Below are 19613 nucleotides of genomic sequence, written 5' to 3'. Positions count from 1 at the left end.
TTATCATCTTATTCACCATAATTATCAGAAGCATCATCTCAATCTTAATCCCACTCATCAGAAGCAGCATCTAACTCATCATCATCATCATCATCCTAAGCATCATCATCTCACTCACCATCATCAATGTTATCTCCTCCATCATCTCATTCACCATAAACATCATCAGCATGATTTTCATCATCATTTCGCTTCCCAATAACATGATCATAACCATCATCCCGCTCACTACCATCATCTTCATCAGGTCAGGTAGGTCAGTACTGGTTCCTGACACTTTTCTCTCAGAGTTTTATCTTTTAACTTCATACTTTACACACGCCATCGGTGTTAATGATCTTACTTTATTGAACACGGCCTTGTCAGGAGTGGCACAGACCAACAAATGTGTCGAGAATTTTCTTTTTTCATTTTAATGGAGCTAAATTATCCTCCGCGGTGAGAAAACGATTGTGCATGGTGATGTGCTCGGTCAGTTGTCTATTAACTCAGAAGATCTAGCTCACTAGCAGTCTGTGTGAGCATTTATTTACCCCTCCTAAACCACCCAGGGGGTGAAAATCACACCTGCCTCCTCTGAGTATTCCACACTGAGCATTACAGATGAACCGTATGATGGATCCTAAGCAGGTCGGTTTTAGCCACATGCTTTCGTTCCGGAACAGAGGAACAGAGAAGAGCAGCACAAGAACGAAGGGGATGAGATGAAGTCATTTAAGATGAGGTGACTAAGGTGGGAACATTCATGCATCAGAAGGTGTTTTGGATTTCATCATCTTCATCATCACCATCAATGTCATCGACATCATCTCCATCGTCTCACTCATCATTATCATCATCACCATCACCAATGTCATCTCTATCATCATCATCATCATCATCACCACTATCATTGTCATCGACATCACCATCAATGTCATTATCATCATCATCATCATCTCAATCTCAATCATCATCATCATCATCATCAATGTCATCTCCATCATCATCATCATCATCATCATCATCATCTTCACACCTGTGTCAGGAGTGAAAATGAAAATCACACCTGCCTCCTCTGAGTATTCCACACTGAGCATTACAGATGAACCGTATGATGGATCCTAAGCAGGTCAGTTGTAGCCACATGCTTTCGTCTGATGATCCCGGTGAGTGTGAAGTTTGGAAGTTGATGTTGTTACGACTCTAAGACTGTTTTGTATGCCGCTAGTTGTAGCATGTTGACGAACCAAATCCATACCGATGAGCTCCTTGGGTGAAAAAGCTTGGAGAAGCAACGATCGGCCAAACGAATGTGAAGATGGTAAGATGGTGAGGTTTTGGAGGATGCATTTCTCATGCAGAGCCAGTCTAAGCTTGAGAGATGATGTTCTACCTGAAGCTGAGCAGGGTTTTAGGACTGTCGGACCTGCAGGACTTCAGAGCTAAACCCAAGCTGCAGGGCTTGACCTTGTTTCAGAGGAAGAAACTCCGATAAGGACGTTTATAAACTTTCCCATTCGTAGGATTTTTCAATCTTCACTGTGTACTGTGCTCCCTTGGAGGTAATCTGTCTCTTGCTTTCACAGCCTGTCACTCTGGCTGATAAGGCAAGATAAAGTTTGTGTGCGAACGTCTGAGCTGATTCATCATCCTTTACCGTTTGCCGAGTTCCGGCGTGACGCACATCACAAAGCACGAACACAAAAACGCCCAAAAGTCGGAGGTTGGACAGCTGTGACTGTTGAGAAGCAGCGAAGAGAAAGGATTTAATGTTGTTTAGCTCCTAATGGATTTCCTAACGTTCTTTCGCTCGGCAAGACGGTGCTCGAGATCTTCTGCGAAGTTTAGATTGTTTTCGCATGTCGAATATTTCAGGAAGTCGTTTTCGGAAAAGGGAAATGCGTCGATCCGAAGTTTGCGGTCGTTTTATTTTTTTTTTTAGGGGTGATGAAAAAAAGTCTACGGATATTCCTATACACAAGCGTAAACACGTCTATTACATGCATCGCTAGGCTTGAATGCATATAAGCAGGCGGCGTGACAGAGTTCCAAAATATCTACCTCGCGGTTCGTTCTGGCACGTAGACATGTCGTAAAAACAGCTGGCCTCATTACTGCAGCCTATTTACAAATCCACTTAATGAGAGTAATATCAGCTGATATATATGTATATATGTGTGTGTGTGTGTGTGTGTGTGTGTGTGTGTGTGTGTGTGTGTGTGTAATGCAGGAATGGGCACATTAAAAATGCATCAGATGCAGCGGCTGGGTTCCAGCGCAGGGCGGATTTGCAATGACAGAGCATTTGGTGACTCATAAATGATGTATGTGCGCCTTTCTTTTATCATTTAAATCATAAAGCTCTTTCGGCCCGGTCGCGGCCTGGTACCGCTCTGTGATTTCATTAATGCAAACAACTGCAGCAGCGCGACAGGAAAAGACAGAGAGGGAGGGAGAGAGAAAGGGAGGGAGGGAGGAGGAGCAGCAAAATGAAAAATACATGCAGGCGTCCACACGGAGGAGCGACAGAGGACTAATCAGGATCAAGACAAGCAGGGACGGATACGAGGTACGAGAGACGGAGCGAGTAGCGAATATAAACCGAGAGGGACGGTACTCAAAGACTGTGACGGTGAGACACGGAGACAGCAAGAGGCCGACAATGACGAAGATTAAAGTGATGGTGAAAGAGAAGAAAGACAGAAGGAGACAGTGAGAGACACACAACAAACAAAGAGTACTCTTAACTCCTGAATTGTGTCTGGTGTGTGTGTGTGTATCGAGTGTCTGTTCCTGATCGAGTCATGATGATGTCTCGCTCGTCTCTCGTGCCCGAGTGTTCGAACGCTAAAGCTTTCTCTACTCAGATGCTTATTTAACATTTATGGAAAGTGTATCCGAGGTCAGAGCTTTGTAACCGCCGGAGATAAAGCTTTTAACTTTCACTAACCGTAAAGACGTCAAAGAGTTCCGCAGGTCGTAACGGGACGAGAGAGAGAGTCAGAGAGAGAGAGAGACAGAGAGAGAGAGAGGGGGAGAGAGAGAGTCAGAGAGAGAGAGAGGGGAGAGAGAGAGAGGGGGAGAGAGAGAGTCAGAGAGAGAGAGAGAGAGAGAGGGGGGGGGGGAGTCAGAGAGAGAGAGAGAGATACAGGGAGAGAGAGAAAGAGTCAGAGAGAGTATGATGAGAGAGAGAGTCAGAGAGAGAGAGAGAGAGAGAGAGAGAGAGGGGGGGGAGTCAGAGAGAGAGAGAGATACAGGGAGAGAGAGAAAGAGTCAGAGAGAGTATGATGAGAGAGAGAGTCAGAGAGAGTATGATGAGAGAGAGAGTCAGAGAGAGAGAGACAGAGAGAGTATGAGAGAGAGAGAGAGAGAGAGAGAGAGAGAGAGAGAGAGAGTCAGGCAGCGATGGAACGACTCGTTATAACGTTAGTTATAAGAGCTAGATAGATTTGAGGACATTCCACGTTCCATCATTAACCCTTTTAACCAGTACACTGGTGTTCTGTTCGATTTATTATGGGATGTTTTCAATCAGTATAAATAAAGGACTGATGTGTCTGTGAGTCTGAAAATGAGTCAGAACTCTGTTGTTCTTTTCAGTGTGAGATGTGTTTTCCCCTCTGTTGATAATCTTGATTACACTGAATTTTAGTGTTGAAGATCAAATCTGTGCTGCTTTTTTTTTTTTTTTTACACTTGGAGCATCTCAGAGAACAGAAATGGGTTTGATATCAACATTTACTTTAAAGATACAAACATTTCCCCGGATAAAAAAAAATAACCGTTTATGTTTTTCTGGAACTTTTCTATGAATATTTCGCCCCTAGTATTGTAGTGAAAAACATAAATACAGACGAAACACTACAAGTTCTTAAAAGTCCTGAGTGTCTACTTTCATATGAGCTTCGTATTAACACCACTGTGGCGTGAGATCAACATGATCAACATGGACACATGACAAGCAGGAGGCCTATTTAAATACACCGATGGTAAATTAGCTTTACCTTTAATCAGAAAGGGACGTATTTATTGGTCCCGTCAGCATAACAGACCGATGTGAGGAAGTTGGAGGCTGATGAAGATATAAAGCATGTAATCATGTAGATCAGTAGACTGCTGGTGCAGACGAATAATGAACACTTGTCTATTTGTCTCTAGTATTTAGTATCGATCTGTTCTCTGGAGTTGCTGCCGTGGTCCTTCGGCTGCTTCCTGCTCTTGGTCGCCAAAGTGGATCAGTGCATCTTTATAGAATTTTTAGGTTTTACTCCGGATGCCTTATACTTGTCCCAACCCTCCCATTTTTTCCAGGTCTGGGCCCGGAGTTAACCCCTCGGAGGATGGGTCGGTTCCCTGCCTGGGATCCACGGGCAAACGTAAACTACCGTAAACACCACCTTCTAATGACTTATTGATTTGCATGTGTGTGTTCGTACTAGTGAAGCCCACCAACACAATGGGAGTAAGGTGTTGGAAATATCCATGAGAACTAGTTTCAGTAGTTTTGATTCTTCGGTCTCTTGAGCTATTCTTCTACAACTACATCTCCCACAATCCCGAGCCTACAAACACCTTCCATACCCGATCTCCGCACTCACAAACCGCACATCCCGAGACACTTCCCAGGTTCACGATCACAACGCTCCTTAAATAACCCAAACTCTAACCTCATCTTCACAAAGTCTCTCTCCTGCATTCGAAATTGATGCTGCTGATCTTGTAGTTTCCATCTGTGCCTAGTTCCCAGCAAGCTCCTCTCGCTGATTTCTGCGTTTAATCTTCGCCTCGCGCTTCGGTTTGGGCTGCTCAGGTTTGTTTAATAAACTCGTCCCTGTATTTGCCTCCAAGCCTGCTTGTCCTTGACAGACAGTTCCAGTAGGACTAAAGACACCGGGCTTGTTCTGTCTTTACGCAGACGCCAGAGAAACAGAGAGAGTAAAAAAAAGGTAATGAAAAAGAAAGAAAGAAAGCCACCATGCGTCAACGTACCTGACTGCTGTGACACGTCGAATCATTTAATCCACAAAGTACATGTACTGAGTGAATACAGCCTGCCTATAGACAAAGATGATAGCGCGTCTCTCGAGGGAAAGGAAACAGCGACGATGCCGAACATTTACATGCTTCAGACTTCAGATTAAACGTCTCCGCTAACGTCCCAATTCTGAGTAGAATAACAGCAGGCGACAAGAGAACGAAGCAATAAAAAAGACAGACAGTGTAATAACGGTGCAATTAGACACGACTCCAGGTGACAGACAGGGAAGTGATGTGAGGGAAGGAAAGGTGTGGTTATGGGCTGAAGTGGTGACGGAGCCACCGGTTCGTGAGGTTATGGACCTGTAGCACTTCTCAGAACACAGGAGGACAAAAAAAGGTGGTCGTCTTGATGCTTAGGGAATAGCGGCACCTTCCCCCAGACGGGTTACGGGTACATGTTGGCTGCAGGAGTTTCGCTAAACGTGATGCTGATGGAGTTGTTTGTTGAAAAAGTGGTCATACTGTATGAGACACTGTAACCTTCTTCCTGTCAGCTCAAAGCAGTCTGTGAACTTTCTGTTTTTCTCACCATTTTTCTAGAGGCTGTGTGTGTGTGTGTGTGTAGATCAGCAGTTTCTGAAATACTCAAAGCAGCCCATCTGGTGCCAAGAAACCATGTCTCAGTTAAAGTCTCAGACATCAGCCCTTTGTTCGTTTCCTCATTCTGATGTTTGATGTGAACATTGACTGAAGCTCTTCATGCGCAGGGTTTTAGGGATTGTGCTGCTTGGACAATTACGTGACTGGTAGATAAGATATCTGAGTATATATCTCTCTCTCACACACACACACACACACACACACACACACACACACACACACACACACCCGTCTGTAGACCTGTCTGTCTTTTCTAAAACTGTAGAAATACAGAAACACACACACACACACACACCCCTGTCTGTAGACCTGTCTGTCTTTTCTAAAACTGTAGAAATACAGAAACACACACACACTTGTCTGTCTGTAGACAGAAAGATGGAAAAACAGAAAGATACACACACACACCTTTCTGTCTGTCTGTCTGTCTGTGTTAGAAAAGGCAGACAGGCAGACAAAACAAACACATGAACACACACCCATGTCTGTAGACAGAAAGACAGACAGACACACATACAAACACAGAAAGAAACACTCAAGTCTGTCTTTTTCTAACAAAGGATTCAGACAGACAGGCAGGCAGACACACACATGCTTGAGCGCGCACACACACATACACACACACACCTGTTCGTTGTTGGTTTTTTATCATTATTTCTGTTCATTTGTCCTTTAATGATTTCAGACAGAATTTTTGTGTAACTAAAGCTGACAATTCGTATAATCTTTCATAACAGATTGTCATCTCAATGACGCTTTGGCACTAGTGGCAACTAAACATGGTCATGCTAGGAAAGCTGTGACAAAGAAAGAGAGAGAGAGAGAGAAAGAGAGAGAGAGGACAGACAGAGCATCTCCACTGCAGAGGGGAAATGAAGTTGACATATGAGGGTGTTCCTGGCTGTCTCTGCCTTCATCGTTAGCACTCAGCTCTCATCTCGTCTCTTGGGACAACATGCTCATGTGCTCTATAGCATACAGATCAGCACAACACCGCCTGTTCCACTTGTCCTCCTATGACTCATTAATCATTCCCTTCAAGCTAATTTACTTTTTTAGGAGTGTTTTGTCCTCATCCTATCAAATCAGCCATTTCTAACACCCTGTCATACACGACTCTCTGAACATACGACTTCGCCGCGGACGTAGGAACAATCCACAGCGACAAAAACAAACTTCCTTGTCGTCAAGATGAACCGAAACGTAACAATAACCTTCCGTAATCGATGAGACACGGGGGGTTTTTTTTTTGGTGTTAATTAAAAAAAGAGAAAAGAGTCTAATGAAAAAGAAGCTTATCAAGGAAAATAACGCAGCATGTTTACTGAGATTTTGAAAGGCGACGCTGCCACTAAAAGACAAGCTCATTAAGAGCAGCTCTGGAAGAGTGAACATCAGATACTCGCTGGAGACACTGGCACTCGCACAATGCTGATCTTGCTTTTGAGAATGTCAACCAACCAACCATGTGAACTAATATGTCTGTTTTCATAGAACAAGTGATTTTTCCACCTGTTATCACACCGTAGGGAACAGCAATATGTTAGCGTCACTATCCGGCCCTCAAATGCTATGAATGTCTTACACTAACTCCTTAATTAATTTTGCGATTGTTAATTTGTTAAAAATAAACAATTTTTTTTTTAAAGTTGGTGCCTTTTCCTTACTGACAAGAAAATATAAATGTGTGAGAATTCAGCTCTTTGTGTTGATTGGTCTAAAGTCAAAAATTACACTAAAACTGATGCTATCTGTGCATTCTGGAGGTTTTTCTGGGAGGTCGTAATTACGGCATCAGGCATACAGCAACTCTACTTACAGTAGTGTTTAAGTGTCTTTCAGTAAGCTGCTGCATAAACCAAACACATAATAACTGAAATCAGCTTCTGAGAAGCAGAAACATTCAATTTCAACTGATTTGCCTTCAACTACAGAGGTTGAATCACCATGTTTACTGACTGACACAAGCCCCCAAGTCAGAAACTCAGAGCTGAACGAAAATTTCCCGCTCGTAATTCCCACTTTCATTCGATGGACATTTCTCTCACTCTCTCACTCATTTTCTACCGCTTATCCGAACTACCTCAGGTCACGGGGAGCCTGTGCCTATCTCAGGCGTCATCGGGCATCAAGGCAGGATACACCCTGGACAGAGTGCCAACCCATCACAGGGCACACACACACTCTCATTCACTCACACAATCACACACTACGGACAATTTTCCAGAGATGCCAATCAACCTACCATGCATGTCTTTGGACCGGGGGAGGAAACCGGAGTACCCGGAGGAAACCCCCGAGGCACGGGGAGAACATGCAAACTCCACACACACAAGGTGGAGGCAGGAATCGAACCCCGACCCTGGAGGTGTGAGGCGAACGTGCTAACCACTAAGCCACCGTGCCCCCTCGATGGACATTTCATTTATTTTATTTTTTTTTCGCTGTGAGAAGCCATGTTGATTTGATGCCACATGCTAAACTCAGGAACAAGGTGAATGTCCAAGAAATTCAGAATTTGAGACGCAGTTTCTTTCGTTTTGTTCCTAGCAGGAGGTCAAGAGTTACGAGTTTAATGCAGCATTAGGTTGCACTAACACACTACAACCAGACACCTAGCGATCTAGAGAATGTTATTACTATGTAGCTACCACATTTTTTTTGTTCAGTCAGTGAGCTTCCTGAAAACGAAAACATGGAACTGGACAAACACATGGAGCGTTTAACTGCTAGCCGAACAAGCTAACACCATTGAGTACAACCTGAAGGATTATATGATCGCATAACGTTGAGGTAACAAAAAGGTAACTAGCTAGCTATGCTAACTGATTAAACTAGCCATTATTGTCATTTTATACCATTTAGCTAGTACCAAGATGGTTGATTCTGATAGTGATTTATAAATAAATGATTAACGTTCCCATCCAGAACACTAGTAATAGCACGATTAGTGGGACTTGTGTGGTGGAAACATGATGTAACGTAAAGCTAATAATAAACAGATTTTAAAAAATCTGCCTTTCTGTGAGATATTAATTTTACACTGATTGAAGGAGTCTTCCAATGGTTTCCTCCATTAAGGAAGTCTTCAAAGAAGACATCTCACTTTCTGTTTCTTAATAACGTGCCAATGTTTTTTCTTAATTTAACTTCAATAAATAGGAAATAATGTAGAGGCTGGTGAAAAAGCTGTTAATGGAAATAAATCAAGGTTGCAAGGAGACTCCCACTGCTCTGTAACTGATTATTTTCCTATAACAGAACACCTCAAGGGTTTCCAGCCTACTTCAACCTACCAAAAGTGCTCCAAGAAAGGAGAACAAGTGAAGCAGCGACAGGGTCATGGTGTAAGGACTCTGCCCGGACTCTGGCCACGTGCATCTGTTTATGTTTCTCGTCACGTGTCTGCCCCGCCTTCGTCTGCTCCTCCCTGTCATCACACCTGATCCTTATTGTGTCATTGTCTTCTTGTATTTAACTGTGCCGCGTTGCTTCGTGCAGCGCGGCATCTACTGTGATTTGTCCTGTCTAGTCTGCGTCCTGTTTCATGTTTTCAGTTATTAAACCCTATTTTGATTTATGCTATCCTGCGTTTGGGTCCGCTCTGTTTCCCGTCGTTACACATGGAGCCCCAAGGTTCACTGATGGGTGTATGGAGTTTACCTGGTAACTCAAGAGTATGAAATGATATAAATAATAGACAGTTTAGCGTGTAAATCTTAGCATCTCCAGATCTAGTGAGCTGCAAAGTTAACAGATAAGACCATACTGCCCTGTTTGTGCCGCTTTTGTGCCGCTATGATTGATGGTGGTTTGAGATAAACGCCATGGCTTTTGAGGAGCAGCTGTGCTGCAAATACAGAACCATTAAATCACTGAAAACAGGAGGTTGTGTGTGCATGCGATTCATTCACGCAGCCGTACGGCAGCTCAGAGAGCACATAAAACCTGATTTATTCTTTGCAAAAGAACACAATCACTTACAGCTACACAGAATGCAACAAATTTCCTGCACCGCATCCGGGAACTAAAGTGTACTACTTCCTAATAAAATCCGGTACAATTTTTTCTCCTTCCCCTCGCTGCCTCTCCCTATTCTTCCCCCTGAACTTACCCGTGAACTTAAGAGTCAGAGATTAGCCCAATTTCCAACAAGTGTGCAAGACAGCGTTCTTCAAGTCTGAGAAAACTAACGGGTGTGAATTGAGGGAATTGTTATTCCGCCTGCAGGCTTGAAATTACACTGGACCGCTTCTGGTTCTTTTACTTACCGAGCGAACGGAGAGCTTCAGAGCCACTTTTTCACTCACGGCTCATATCTGATCTCAGGACAATACCGCGAGCTCTGTTTAAAATTCTGCACGTTAGCTTGAAATGTGGATGTGTGTAGATTTATAGACTTTAATATAGGTATCGTTTCCTACAACAGCAGCTCCGGCAATAGTTCCAGATGTACACCGGATCAGCCATAACATCAAATCTTGGTACAGTGGCACCAGTAGATTGCTGAAAGCTTGGAGAGTATAAGGATTTGAGTGACTTTGACAAAAGCCAAATTTGTGACATCTATATGACCATATGACGTCTACAAAACAGCAGGCCTTGTGGTGTGTTCCTGGAGTGCGGTGGGTAGAAACTATCAAAATGCTCTGAGGAAGGAGAACAAGTGAAGCAGTGACAGGTTCATGGAGCCCTAAGGCTAATTGATGGGTGTATGGAGTGAAGGCAAGTCCATCTGGTCCGATCCCACAGAAGAGCACGAATTGCTGACAAAGCAAACAATAGATAAGACTGTACATCACTGTGAGCTCTGTGGGTCCTGGCATTCATGTGGATATAACATGTGAGATTTGGTGGTATATGACACATACAAACTCCTTAAACATTGCTACAAACCAACTACACCCTTATGGTAGATGTGTCATCTTTCAGCAGGATAATCCTCACTCACTGCTCAGGAACAGTTTGAGGAACGTGACAAAGTTCAAGGTGTTGACTTGGCCTTCAAGTTCCCCAGATCCTCTCTGAGGATGTGCAAGACAAAAAAAGTCTGATCCATAGAGGCTCCACCTTACAACTTACATGACTTAAAGGATCTGCTGCTAGCTGCTTAGTAACATCCAGATACCACAGCACCTTAATTAGATAACCTTCAGGAGATACACTCAGGGGTGTTGTGGGAGTCCTTGACAAGTCAAAGTTGCTTTAGTGGCACACAATATTAGGCAGTTGGTTTTAATGTTATGGTTTATGGGTGTATGAATATTCATTCATTCATTCATCTTCTACCGCTTATCCGAACTACATCGGGTCACGGGGAGCCTGTGCCTATCTCAGGCGTCATCGGGCATCAAGGCAGGATACACCCTGGACGGAGTGCCAACCCATCGCAGGGCACACACACACTCTCATTCACTCACGCAATCACACACTACGGACAATTTACCCAGAGATGCCAATCAACCTACCATGCATGTCTTTGGACCGGGGGAGGAAACCGGAGTACCCGGAGGAAACCCCCGAGGCACGGGGAGAACATGCAAACTCCACACACACAAGGAGGAGGCGGGAATCGAACCCCCAACCCTGGAGGTGTGAGGCGAACGTGCTAACCACTAAGCCACCGTGCCCACCTGGTGTATGAATATCTACAGAAAAAACAAGCATGGTTCAGGTTTTTTGTAAAAGTCATTGATGGAGTCTCCAGTGTGAGTGCTTTGTAACAGGAGATGTTATAGAGGCTAAAACACTTCAGATCCTGAGATCGCTGATTATTTTCCTATCACGGTAGGTCCAGATGTGTTTTACTCTATTTCCCAGACGAAAGTGACCGCTTCCGAGGGATTCGGTCTTCCTTAAAAAAAAAAAAATGAAGAATGCTGCAGTGGTGCAGTATAATGTGTTACATTATTCAACACTAAACAGATCCAGTCACTTACTTATAGATGCCGGAGTACAGATAAACTGATGTTGATGTCCAAGTACACAAACTGATAACTCTGGACCTTGTTCGTTACATTACTACATACGGGTTAAAACTCTGTGTGTCTTTCAACAGACAGGAGGATATCTCAGAGCTTAGGTCATGTAGCTCAGTAGAACAGTAAGTCTTCCTGACGACTGCAGAGAATACAAACACACACAGAGACACACACACGGCTAATACTTAAATCGCAGTCTGTGCTAGTAAAGGCGGCTTTGGCTGCAAAGCGATGAAGTGAACTGAGGTGAACAGACACAAATCAGAACTTACGGAGGTGATGCTTTCGATTTGATCCACAGTCACAGCAAGAAGCTGCTCGTCTTTGCTCTCAGCCATCAGCTTTAACGCTGCTAGATTCAGTCCTTTCTTCAACAGCAGAGACGATATGTGTCCAATGATCTGAGAAAGAGAGAGAGAGAGAGACAAAGAGAGACAAAGACCGAGAAAGACAAACAAGCAAAAGAAAATGAGAGAGAAAAACAGACAAAATGAGAGAAAGAGGAAGAGAGAAAGAGAGAGAAAGCGACTGTTTTCTGTCATTTTTCTCAGCTGAATAAAAGTAAAGACATTTCCATTACATCTATCTATTATAGTGTCTGCTTAATCCCCTGGAAGTGAAAAGAGAGAAAATAATAGCAATAGATTAAAAAAAGATTTCACTGCAATTCCACTGAAACGCACTCAACCTACAATTAGGTTTATAACCTGATCTACTAACGAACAAACAGACAAAGAATGAGTTCTCTCTCGGATTATCAGCATCATCTAGCTTAGACATCGCCGGTCTTTATACTAGTCCTAAATGTTTTCCTTTGTTTATCATTAAATGACAATCCTACTTCATTTATTAGAGACTAAAAACATTTTCCTGCTACCTGTCGATAGGAAACGCTAGACTTTCTATGTAGCTGGTGGTATGGAGCCATGGATTAAATAGAAAACAAACATTTGGGATAAACTGCATAGACACATGAAATGTTCAGAAATCAGGAAGAATTAATCCTGCGTCCCACCGAGTTGTTATTCAGTAACATACGCGCATGTTACACTACTGTGCTACACACACACACACACACAATACCTTAGGATTGAGTTTGTGCTTGGTCGCGTACAGTGAGCGACACATGGCGAGAACTTCATGTCCAACGTCGACGTCCACCCCCTCAGAGCAGCGTGTGAGCACAGCCGACGTCACACACACCCACGGGTTCTGCTCTGTCTCCAATCTGTACAAACCCGAAAGGGTCACTGTATGTGTGTGTGTAAAAGAAACTGCTAAGAATGTCATGACTTTAAACACATGATCTAGATGTCATAAGTGTTCTAATTCTTGCTGTCTTTATTAAACTGGATATTAACCATCGTCATAGAGAGATCATATGAAAAGGTGAACGCATGACACATTCAATGTTCGAGTGGTTTAAGACACAAAAGCGCTGTTCTCAAGATTTCCTCAGATAAGAAAAGACTCCATTTGTCTAAACAACCCTCGGCATCGACTGCTGCTTTAAAGGTGTATCAGAGTTCAAGAAGCTTCTTGCGATGACCAAATAAAAAATCAACAAAAACAAACAAAACTGTTGTTGGAGAAAAATCATCTCTGGGCTGGTTGTAAGTCTCTGGTTCTCAGTTGTACCCAAAATCTTTTCATTTATACAAACAGATCATAAAAAAAAAACTATGATTCCTGTTTCAGAAATGTTCTTTAGACCAAAATATCTCAGAAACATCCATATTTATATAAACCAAGCTTAACACACCAAACAAGTATGTCAAAATTCTCCTTGAAAGTGACTTCCCCAAAGACTGCCTATTCTATAAGGAAAAGATTGAAACTTTTGCACAAGATCCTCTTAAGTTCCACATCTTCTCTTCACTACTCCTGCTTCGTTGCCCCTGACTGCTGAAGAATTTAAGAACTTATTTTAAAAAAAAAACTGCAAAACCTGATCATCCACCTGCAAAAGTCTACCCCTATATTAAACAACCATGATTCACGTTCTCTTTCACTGGCACATTTTTCAACTCTAGCAAAAGAAGACATGTTATGGAGTCATTTGTCCTGCAAGCCTACCACATGTATCCAATCCCATACGCATTGCTCCAGACCATCTTACAAGACCTCTTGCCCTTCAAGTGGTGGGCATGTGGTAGCCTAGTGGTTATGGTGTTGGGTTACCAATCGGAAGGTTGTGAGTTCGATCCCAGGTCCACCAAGCTGCCACTGTTGGGCCCATGAGCAAGGCTCTGGATCTGGATTATCGCTCTGGATAAGGGCGTCTGCCAAATGCTGTAAATGTCCAAATGTCCAATGTCCTTCATCACTACAATCAATGACTCCATAACACATCTGCTCATGTACAGTACCAATTGCCTTCAAGAGAGCTATTGCGTTATTGCTACTCTGAAGAAACCTGTTTGGTATCGCTCAGACATCAGCAACTACAGACCAGAATCACTTCTCTCTTGTCTTTCTAAAATCAAACTGTTATCCATCTCTCTCCGAACAACCTCCCAAACAGTCTGGCTTCAAAGCAGTGCATTCCACAGAGACTGCCCTTTTGGTTGTGACTGAGAAACTGCATGCTGTTAGATCAACCAAACTGTCATACTTCAAACTACTGGCCATCCCAGTTGATTCATCCTCAGGTCAGGATCTTGAGATCTCCCAGGACAACTCTCTGATGTCTTCTTCACAAACTTTACACAACCTTAGGTAACCATGCTAAACTGACACGCTCCTGTCAATATCTCCTTTCCGATGTCAGAAGGACTTGGCCATTTTTATCAACACAGGCTGCTAAGGTGCTTGTTCAGTCTCGTCATTTCAAGACTGGACAATTGCACCTCTCTGCTGTCAGGTCCAACGCTGAGCGCAATTTAACCTCTGCAAATGATTCAAAATGCAACTTCACTACTTGGTCGCAACGTTCCAAAGTTCTCACACAGCAGCTTATTGTTGTTCATTCAGCTACTCCCTGTTCAAGGTCACAACACCGGATCATCTGGTCCAAATATTTGATTTGTCACAGGTTTTATGCCGATGTCAATTTTTTTCCGGGCTTGGAATCGGGCACTGAAAGTCAACCTGGGCCACGTCAATTAGAGAACACAGGATCCTGCTTCTGGCCCACCAGAGGGGCAAAAAGCTCAAATACACAAATAATTGTGCTAGTGGTTACTGGTAAAGGGGCTCAAAGTTGGGGTTTCAGTTCTCAATTCTGCCCTGTGTTTGAAGTGTAATGTTCTCCCCTGTGCTTCATGGGTTTCCCTCAGGTTCTTTGGTTTCCACCCCTGTCTAAAAGACATGAACTGTTGGCTGAATTGTCTATAGTATGAACGTGTGATTTAGCCCTGAATTGGGCTGGCACTTTGTCCAGGGTGTCCCCCCTATGTCCCCTGGGATAGACTTCAGGTTCCCAGTGACCTTATAGTATGAACGCTACCGACAATGGATAGATTAATTCACTATTTTCATGTTAGGGAACAAATTTCAATCATTAAGCCTTCATATTATATGGACAAGGCATAAAATTGAGACACTCTCAAAGTACTAGAACAGTTAGGCCATATCTGTTCTATATCTCCATTTCAGTTGGTCTGAAGTAGCACAAAAAAAAACAACAGTAGATGTAAGTGTTTATGAGAACACCCACATGAGCAAGGCCATTAAAAGCAGTGACATGTGTTTGGTGAGACTGAGTAGGTGGGTAAAAAACCCTGATTACATTCTATTCATTTCTCTTGTCTCACACCGAGGACATCCTCACAGAAAGCCTCGCACATTCACCTTTCACCGTTGGTGGCCTCGCGTGTGGGTGTCTCCGTCTCTGTTCAGACAGAGAGGTATCAAAATCGTTTTCTGTCTTTAATATTCCTCTTATTGCTCCATTCTTTATCTGCCACTTCTAATATTTTACTGGGTTTATTTGATTTAATACGCTTGTGCAAAAATTGTACACCTATCTTTTGGGAGAAGGGAAGGTTTCATTTTGTAATGAAGTTCATTTGTAGAAAATGTTATTACCAATACCTGTGAGAAATATTAGAGAATATAATATCTGTCTAACACACACACACACACACACACACACACAGAGTAAATACTGAAACCCCTTCAGCATTGTTATAGATTTAATTTCAAATAGATTAAATGTGTTTTTTGACAGTCACTCTACATTCAATAACATATACTGACAAAGTGAAAACATGTTTTCAGAAAATTTTGCAAATATATTAAAAATCCCAAATCTGAAATCTCTCATGTAGATAAATATCCAGATTCATTTTTTCTATGGGGGTTTTTACACCTGATCACTTCATGCGTTTTCTGTGATCCGATAGCTATCCGATGGTAAAAAGACCAGGTCTAAATGCCCTCCGAAACGGTTTCGAGACGGATATAAATCCGATCGTTCAAACCACTTCAGGAGGTGGTCTGGGACGCGTTTCAGATGAAACTGGACAGGTGTAAATGCATGTGGTTGTTCAAGACACATACGTCAGTGCTATACTCCTCCCAAACGGAAGTACGTCACTCGCAGGTGACTCGCGAGTCGTGCATCGCGCCAGAAACAAATATGTTTTCCCATCAGTGCTGGCTCCGATCTTTCACCCGGGTGTCTCGTTGGGTCTTAAAATGCACTGCTGCCGGCAGCGAAAATGCAGCAAACAGTAAATGCTGTTTTTTGTAGCAAACGCATACCCCAAAGCGCGTTCCATTTCAATTACCCCGGAAATGAGGTGAAATATATTAGCATTTTGGGCGGGAGTAGAAAGAGCGGATCGACATCCGATTCCCCGAGACGCATTTATGTGGCCTAATGTAAATGGAACAGTTTTAACAAATCAGATAGCTATCGGATCAGAGAAAACACATGAAGTGACCAGGTGTAAAAAGGCCCTAAATCACTTGGCTTTAATTACAGCTTCGGGTATTCTTAGGTGAGTCTCTACAAGCTCTGCACACCTGTACTTTCAGGAAGATCATCTCAAGATCAATCGGATGGAAGGAGAAGCGTCTGCGGGAAATAAGAAAGTGTCATCTTCAGATCTCTTCACAGAAATTCTACAGGGTTCAAAGTTTGGGCTTTTGCTGGGACACATCAAAAGACTTTTCCAGAAGTCACTCCAGTGTTGTTTGGTTACAGGAATTGGTTTTTGTTCTGAAACAAAAACCATTTGTTCGCACCAAATCTCATGTCGTGTTCACTCTAGAGTGGGTTTTCCTTGTTTTTGGCTAAACTCTGACCCTGAGAAGCATTTCCATTATGCTGCCAACACCATGCTTCTCTGTAGGACAGTATCACCCTGCTGATGAGTAGCACCTAGTGACTAGAGGTCAGCCAACTTGACAACAACTTGAACGTTATTTTAGTTTTAAAAACTTTTAAGCTGACACTGGGGCTTTTAGAAAAGACAGAGGAAATTATGAATTGCTCCAAATACCGATCTATCTTGGCACTAAACCTGCAGGACTCTGTTAGACAGCTGAAGATGAAGAAAAATTTCACCTTCCAGCACGATAAGGACCCAAAAGCACAAATCCAAGGCAGCAAAACAACAGCTTCAGAAGATGAAGATCAATGATATGGAACGGCCCAGTCGGAGCCCGTCCTATCGTAAACCTGTGGAATGACTTAAAGATAGCAGTGTACTGTATAGGAGATCCCCTAGGAATTAATCACAAGTCAAGCAAGCACTTTTTGCCAAGAAGAATGGAATAAAATTCAGAAATAGAAAGACTGTGTAATGTACATTTACATTTACAGCATTTGGCAGACTCTATTATCCAGCACAATGTACAAAAGTACTTTGAAGTCTCTATCAGTGAATACATTAACACTAGTTCACTACAGTAGGTTACAGACTTTAGGATACCATCAACCTAAAACTCTGCTGAATTAAGTGCTAGTTTAAGTGTTCAGGAAGATTTCGTTTGGAGATCGACATCCGAAAGTGACACAGCTGTTTGGACGTCTAGGGGATGTTAATTCCACCACCTCAGTGTTAAAACAGTAAAGAGACTTGATGTACAGTATGGCTACCTCTTACCCCGAGAGATGGTGGGACCAGTTGAGCAGTGCTAGTAGATCAGAGGGAGCGAGGTGTAGTGCGAGGTAACTGTACACCAGGATTTTTTAACATTTCTATCGTCACATTTCGAATGTGAATGTGTTGGTTGCTTTATCCCAACATGATTTATATTGATTTAACTTTTGTCAGGGGTATGTAGACTTTATATGTTTTATATATATATATATATATATATATATATATATATATATATATATATATATATATATATATAAAAACATATAAAGTCTACATACCCCTGACAAAAGTTAAATATATATATATATATATATCTATTTTTTTTATGTAGACTTATATCCACTTTGTACAAAGAGCTGTTAAACAAAGGCGCTTTTAAAGACACAAACAATTATAGTGCATGGAACCAAAAGTAGATTTAAAGGTTTGAATTCAAAAAGCCGTAATTTACTGTAACAACTGCGGGAATTTGCTCGCCTTATTTACCAATGGATACGGCGCAGGACTTTGTGGTGTTTGAATGAAAGTGTACAAGCACAGTAGTGAAATTTAAGTGTACTAGCAAATTGTAATTCATTCAAAATAAGACTAGTAACAAATTGTAATGAAAGTTAATTTAAATGTTCTAGCAAACTATAAAGAAATTAATCAAAAGTATACTAGCAATTTAAAATTAGGCTACAAACAACAAAATGAAGTAAAATGTAATGAAAATTAAGTAAATCAATCAAAAATGTTAGCAAATTAATTGAAATTAATTTTGAAATTAATCAAAAATGTGTTAGCAAATTAAACTGTGATAAAAGCAAATAAAAATGTGTTAGCAAATAAGACTAGTAACAAATTCTATTAAAATTGATTTAAAGTGTTAGCATCATAAAGAAATTAATGTGTAAAGCTAATTCTAATAAAATTACTCAAAAGTACTAACAAATTAATATCTTATTAAAATAAGGTTAATTTATTTTAATTTAATTTACTAGTACACTTTGAATTGATTTTCTTAGAATTTGTTTCTAGCCTTATATTAATTAATAAAATATTAATACAATTTTAATACATTTTAATTATTGTGTATTAGCAAAGTAATAAAATGAAATTAATTTGTATTAACAAATTATAATGAAATGAAACTAAAACCTAGAAATTCTGATTAATTAAAATGTAAACTAAGCTGTAGTAGTGAATTAGAATTTATTTAAAATAAGGCTAGTAAATTGTAATAAACTGTAAATTCAATTCAAACTTAAAGGAACAATAGAAATCTGAAATAATCCCAACAAACAATGATAACACATTAGATGCATTTAGACTACAGTGGGTTAATGAATTATAATGAATTTACGTTCAAATTCTAGTGCATTTAGAGACTGACGTATGCCAGCAAATTGTGAGAACTGTATTCTGGGAAACTTGCTCAGACACCTTGGGTTAAACGTTTCCACATGAAGGAAGGAGTGCGCTGGTAAAGAGGGTCAGTTTAATCTCACAAATTCAATAAGCACAGTCATGTGTCCAGGCAGAATTTACTGCTTCTTTTGACTGGCACATGAGCTCAGCTAAGGACACACACACACACACACACACACACACACACACACACACATTTCGTTTTAATGGCTAGCTTCACTTTAACAACTGAACATTTCTGTAATTTTGTGCATTCTGTACACTTACGTTTAAAAACACTCCACCATTTAGCTCATCGAGCCTTTAATCACACCGACCACTCTGTAGAACCCTAGTTCTTGGAAAAATCATTGCACTTACATTTTCACAGAAATTGACTGACTAAAGCAGCCATAGATTTCAATGAAGCAAAGCCCAGTGATGACAAAACAAAGCTAATGGCACCATCTGTGATTCTGAGAAAAGGCCTGCTTCTACTGACCAAAACACACAACATGGCTCTACATGACCAATAGCCATTAAAAAACAATGTTCGTTATGTTAC

At 41.6% G+C, this 19613-nt stretch overlaps 1 protein-coding gene across 2 annotated transcripts in view; it reads right to left on the bottom strand.

Annotated features, from left to right (window-relative positions):
* nbas (NBAS subunit of NRZ tethering complex) overlaps positions 1-19613 on the bottom strand; it is a 186364-nt gene that overhangs the window by 6456 nt on the left and 160295 nt on the right. For both annotated transcript variants that reach the window (XM_060884210.1, XM_060884211.1), the window contains exons 50-51: positions 12687-12831; positions 11876-12004 (exon numbers count right to left, since the gene is read on the bottom strand). In XM_060884210.1, coding sequence (XP_060740193.1) covers positions 11876-12004; positions 12687-12831 — 274 coding nt within the window. The remainder of the gene's footprint in view (positions 1-11875; positions 12005-12686; positions 12832-19613) is intronic.

The sequence above is a fragment of the Tachysurus vachellii genome, chromosome 12 (assembly GCF_030014155.1).
Source record: "Tachysurus vachellii isolate PV-2020 chromosome 12, HZAU_Pvac_v1, whole genome shotgun sequence".
Classification (NCBI taxonomy): Eukaryota; Metazoa; Chordata; class Actinopteri; order Siluriformes; family Bagridae; genus Tachysurus; species Tachysurus vachellii.
Note: the sequence above shows the minus strand (reverse complement) of the source record. Positions and strands in the feature narration are given on the sequence as shown.